At 38.8% G+C, this 6000-nt stretch overlaps 1 protein-coding gene across 3 annotated transcripts in view; it reads left to right on the forward strand.

Annotated features, from left to right (window-relative positions):
- LOC126353764 (uncharacterized) overlaps positions 1 to 381 on the forward strand; it is a 254317-nt gene extending 253936 nt beyond the window's left edge. For 2 of the 3 annotated variants that reach the window (XM_050002842.1, XM_050002845.1), the window contains exon 15: positions 114 to 334. In XM_050002842.1, coding sequence (XP_049858799.1) covers positions 114 to 165 — 52 coding nt within the window. In that variant the 3' untranslated portion in view covers positions 166 to 334. Of the gene's footprint in view, positions 1 to 113 lie in introns of all 3 variants that reach the window. The other variant, XM_050002844.1, reaches the window with a different exon arrangement.
- The last annotated feature ends 5619 nt before the right edge of the window (positions 382 to 6000 follow it).

The raw sequence follows: 6000 nt of genomic DNA on the forward strand, positions 1-6000 counted from the left end.
TGATCAGTTCTATTATGTCTGGTGTGTATGTTTCCTCTAACAGTACTGGGGTAGATAGTACATAGTCCTGTGACATACTACAGAATTTCATGATCCATCCTTGGCCGTTTCAGATTGCCAGAAGAGGACTCTATGCAGGACATCCCCTTGAGAACAAAGCCGTGATTGAATAATGGAATAAAAAGACTATAACTATGTAGTAGCATTGTACTGCAAGCAGATATAAATAAATGTATTTTTTCATTCGTTGGACAGTATAATTTCATTATAGTATTTGCGAGAGGAAACTGGCTCCCAGTAAAATGGCCATCTTTAATACATATATGTGGCTGCTTATGGCACCAACCCAAAAACTAAATAAAATATTTAGATAAAATGGAATCTGCTTGAAACAATTATTCACTCATTCTCAACATTCTTTATATATGGTAACAACTTTTTCTGAAAGTCTATGCCTCCCTCTCGGTTGTGATTTCCTTTTATATATGTATAAGATATTAAAATTTCCACAAATATTCAAAATCAATTTCGAAAACTTCTAAAGTGCTTTTTACACAGTTCACTTCATTAAGTAGTTTGGAAGGTCCATGTACAGTGGAACCTCATTCCCATTATGTGCATTTTGGATAACAAGCAAAACAAATTGTAAAAAAAAGGATGCACTTAATGAGCAACATTTTGCATAATGAGCGATGACGATTTAGTGTGATGTCAGCAGATGTTTGCATGCGAAGACGGAAATATTTAACAATATGAACACTTTTCATTGTTGGCAGTGGCATATGAACTGTGTCTTTAGTACATTCTGCAGTCTGCCTTTAGTGCTCTTTCTGCTACCATCTTAGTGCAGCTTGTGCTCAAGATTTTTTAAATTTCTTTTCACAGAGCATTTTTGGGCGTGCAAATTTTAATAACCTTTGTAGAAATGTCCCTGAAGATAAATCTGCGAGACGATGAACATAAGAGAAAGAAAATGACTTTAGAAATGAAACATAGCATTATTGAAAAACATGAATGTATTTGTGAGCATTGCTGATTTAGTACATCAACAAAGAAAAGATTAAGGAGATAGATGTTCAAAGGGAGTGACAAAAGCATCTAAATAACTGTTTCATATTCTGGATTATGTCAAATGATTGCTGCTTATATGGATAAATGAAAATCAGTTACAATGTGACACTATTGACATCATTTATGAGAAGGCAAGAATGAATTTTGCCAGCTTCATTAAGAAGACATCAGGATTGTCAATGGCGGAAGAAGTGTTTAAGGGAAGCAGTGGGTGGTTAGAGAAGTTTAAGAGAAGAACTGGCATCCACAGTGTTGTGAGGCACAGTGAAGCAGTCAGCTCTGACACAAAGGCAGCAGAGAACTTCATCAGAAACTTTAAGATTCTTGTAGATTCTGAAGACTATCTGTGGCAGCAGGTTTTTGATTGTGATAAGACGGGTCTATTCTGGAAAAAGATGGCAAGGTGTGCCATTATAACAGTAAAGGAGAATACATTGCTCAGTCACAAGCCAATGAAAGATGATCTCACACTGCCATCCCATGCCAATGCAAGCGGCAATTTGAAAATTAAACTGCTGCTTGTTTACCATTCAGAAACTCCATGAGCCATCAAGAAGTGTAAAGCCCAGAGAAGCTGGTTAAATGTGCTGTGGAGGTCCAACAAATAAAAAAAATTGCTACAGATGATTCTCCCATGAACCCTGAATCTTGCTGTTGGTGGGGAGGCTTGCATCCCTCAGCAATTCATTTTCTGTCAGTTGCTACAATATATATCTTCGTTATGCTAGTGTGCTGTGTGCGGCATTCTAGGTACTTTGCATTGCCCACTGGGCATTCTAGCATGACGCTACTAGTTTTGCTTAGTGTTGCATGCGTAATTGCTCCCAGAGTAGAAGTAGATAAGGGACTTGGCTCGCTACTGGTGGCCGGAAATTGTGGTATGATAACTGGCAGCTATATAAGTGACGTTTCTGGTAAGACGGTGTCAGTCGTCGAACAGCCGCACATGCAGCAGGAGAAGGCCTTACAGTGTATAAAGCTATTGATAATATATCTATTACTGTGAAGAGCAGAATAGGTGCACAATTTATTCTTCATCATCCTTCATTGTTTTGGGATGCATACTGAATTTTACACTTACTATTGCTGATGCTAGTGCACGTGGTAATGGTTGATTTTTGCGGCTCTAGTTCATGGTATCAGGGCTAGAGACTTTTAACAGCTGAGAAGTTATTGTTTATTGTACATTTCAAATATGTGAAATGCATAACAGAGATCTTGGTTCATCTTACTATATGTCTATGACCTTGTAAAATTAACCAAAACTGCCTTGCTGTGCTGGTACTGCAAACGGCTGAAAGCAAGTGGAAACTACAGCTGTAATTTTTCCCGAGGGCATGCTGCTTTATTCTATGGTTAAATGATGATGGCATCCTCTTGTGTAAAATATTCCGGAGGTCAAATAGTCCCCTATTCGGATCTCCGGTTGGGGACTACTCAGAGGACATCATTATCAGAAGAAACAAAACTTGCGTTCTACAGATCAGAGTGTGGAATGTCGGATCCTTTCATCAGGAAGGTAGGTTAGAATATTTAAAAGAGAAATGGATAGGTTAAAGGTAGATGTAGTGGGAATTAGTGAAGTTTGGTGGCAAGAGGAACAAGACTTCTGGTAAGGTGAATACAGGGTTATAAATACAAAATCAAATAGGGGTAAAGCAGTAGTAGATTTAATAATGAATAAAAAAACAGGAGCATGGGTAAGCTACTACGAACATCATAGTCAACGCATTATTGTAGCCTAGATAGACACGAAGCCCATGCCTACCACAGTAGTACAAGTATATATCCCAACTAGCTCCACAGATGTTGAGGTGACTGAAGAAATGTATGATGAGATAAAAGAAATTACTCAGATAGTGAAGGGAGATGAAAATTTAATCATCACAGGGAACTGGAATTTGATAGTAGGGAAAGGGAGAGAAGGAAAAGTAGTAGGTGAATATGGAATGGAGGTAAGGAGTGAAAGAGGGAGCAGCCTGGTAGAATTCTGCACAGAGAATAACTTAATCAGAGGTAAAACTTGGTTTAAGAATCATGAAAGAAAGTTGTATATGTGGAAGAGGCCTGAAACATTGGAAGGTTTCAGATAGATTATGTAATGGTGAGATGGAGATTTAGGAACCATTGTTTTAAACTCTAAGACATTTCCAGGGGCAGATGTGGACTCTGACCACAATCAATTGGTTATGAACTGTAGATTGAAATGGGAGAAACTGCAAAAAGATGGGAATTTGAGGAGATGGAACCTGGAAAAACTGAAAGAAGCAGAGGTTGTAGAGGGGTTTCAGAGAGAGCATTGGGAAATGATTGGCAAGAATGGGGAAAGGGAATACAATGGAGGAAGAATGGGTGGCTTTGAGTGATGAAATAGCGAAGGCAGCAGAGGATCAAGTTGGTAAAATGACAAGGGCTAGTAGAAATCCTTGGGTAACAAAAGAGATATTGAATTTAATTGATGAGGGGAGAAAATATAAAAATGCAGCAAGTGAAGCAGGCAAAAGGAATACAAATGTCTAAAAAATGAGATTGACAAGATGGTTCAAATGGCTCTGAGCACTATGGGACTTAAAATCTGAGGTCATCAGTCCCCTAGAACTTAGAACTACTTAAACCTAACTAACCTAAGGACATCACACACATCAATGCCTGAGACAGGATTTGAGCCAGCGACTGTAGCGGTCACGCAGATCCAGACTGAAGCGTCTAGAACCGCTCGGCAACACTGGCTGGCTAGATTGACAAGAATTGCAAAATCGCTAAGCAGGGATGGCTACAGGACTAATGTAAGGATGATTGGCAAGAATGGGGAATGGGAATACAATGGAGGAAGAATGGGTGGCTTTGAGTGATGAGGGGTAAGATAGATAGTGCCTACAGGAAAATTAAGGACACCTTTGGAGAAAAGAGAACCACTTGTATGACTATCAAGAGCTCAGATGGAAAACCAGTCCTAAGCAAAGGAGGGAAAGCAGAAAGGTGGAAGGAGTGTATAGAGGCTCTATACAAGGGAGTTGTATTTGAGGGCAACATTGTTGAAATGGAAGAGGACATTAGGTGATGATGAAATGGGAGATATGATACTGTGTGAAGAATTTGACAGAGCACTGAACGACCTAAACTGAAACAAGACCGCAGGAGTAGACAACATTCCATTAGAACTACTGATAGCCCTGGGAGAACCGGCCCCGACAAAACTCTACCATCTGGTGAACACGTGAAATACCCTCAGACTTCAAGAACAATATAATAATTCCAGTCTCAAAGAAAGCAGGTATTGACAGGTGTGAAAATTACCAAAGTATCAGTTTAATAAATGATGGCTGCAAAGTACTAATGCAAATTCTTTACAGACAAAAGGAAAAACTAGTAGAAGCCGACCTCGGAGAAGATCAGTTTGGATCCCTTAGAAATGTTGGAACATGTGAGGAAATAGTGACCATATGAATTATCTTAGAAGATAGCTTAAGGAAAGGCAAATGTACATTTGTGCCATTTGTAGAATTAGAGAAAGCTTTTAACAAATAATATCATAGAGGGAGACCAAGAGACAAATATACAAAGCAGATCCAGTAGGATGTAGGTTGGAGATGAAGAAGCTTACACAGGATAGAATAGCATGGAGAGTTGCATCAAACCAGTCTCTGGACTGAAGACCACAACAACAAACAACAGAGATGAGTCTGCCACTCCATGTCTTGCATGTTATGGACAATGCTCCTGTCCATTCTCCAGGCTTACCTAACCTAACCACATGCTCTGTTTTTCAGTGGTCACAGGCTGTTTTCTATTTACATCTACATGATTACTCTACAGTTCACAATTAAGTGCATGGCAGAGTCTACAGCAACAAGCTCTTTCTCTACTGTTCCACTCTCTAACAACGTGCGGGAAAAACGAGCACTTAAATTTTTCTGTGCAAGCTCTTTTTATAGAAAGGGTATGTAAAATGTAAATAAAACTGGAAAAATAGCCTGTGATAGGGAAAGACAGTGGAATGGGTTATCCAGCAGATGTATGTACTCTAAATTCATGTGTTATTAGTTGACATAAATAAACCTGTCCAAAACAAGTATCAGGAAGAATAATAAATGTGACTGTCTACAGTAACTGTCCTAAAATGTTTCTGTTTTAACTTACTCATTATCTCAGTTTTTTTCACAAATACTTCCCTATGGATGGAATTATGATACCTGAAAAACTAATGTTTTGGTATTTTCTCATCTGCCTTGATCAGCCTAGTACTCTGACTGTATCATCCTTCAGGCAAAAATGCCATGATATTTTGCATTCACTCTCTTTTGTCCTTCCCTATGCCTATCCTGCTTTCAATCCCAAGACCCTCAGGTCACATCATTGTGGCACATTCATCTGTGCACCAACTTCTATTGCTGCCCTGTCACTCCAATTATGTCATCCAGCAGAGGTAGAACCATATGTAACGGTTGCCATCTCTCCTGTCACCATCACTGCGACTAATGAATAGTGCATGGGCACGAGTATCTCAGGTATCCACAGTGATGAATCATCTGTGTCACCCACTTGTAAAGAATGTAGCTCAACATATTATATTTGTTCCTATTCCATTCAACCTCCCTTCAGTCACCTGTCTAGTCTGCTTGGAAGAGTTCTTTATTCTGATGAAAATATTCTTAGCAAGTAATCCACAGATGTAAGCAAAAAATTGAAAATATAAAAAAAAATTCAAAACTAAATTATATTCATGTCTAATTAGCTACTCCTATCAGGTCACACTTTGCAAATCCCTATTATCTTTATAAAAAGCATTATGCATTATCAGTAACCCTCTTTCTCATACTTTGTGCAAGGACTGTTATTACTCTACATCAGTGTTTCTCAACCTTTTTGAATACACGACCCCTTTCCTAGAAAAAATATTCTGGCGACCCCCAGAACCATAATAAACAT

Source organism: Schistocerca gregaria, chromosome 3, assembly GCF_023897955.1.
Source record: "Schistocerca gregaria isolate iqSchGreg1 chromosome 3, iqSchGreg1.2, whole genome shotgun sequence".
In the NCBI taxonomy this organism is placed as follows: Eukaryota; Metazoa; Arthropoda; class Insecta; order Orthoptera; family Acrididae; genus Schistocerca; species Schistocerca gregaria.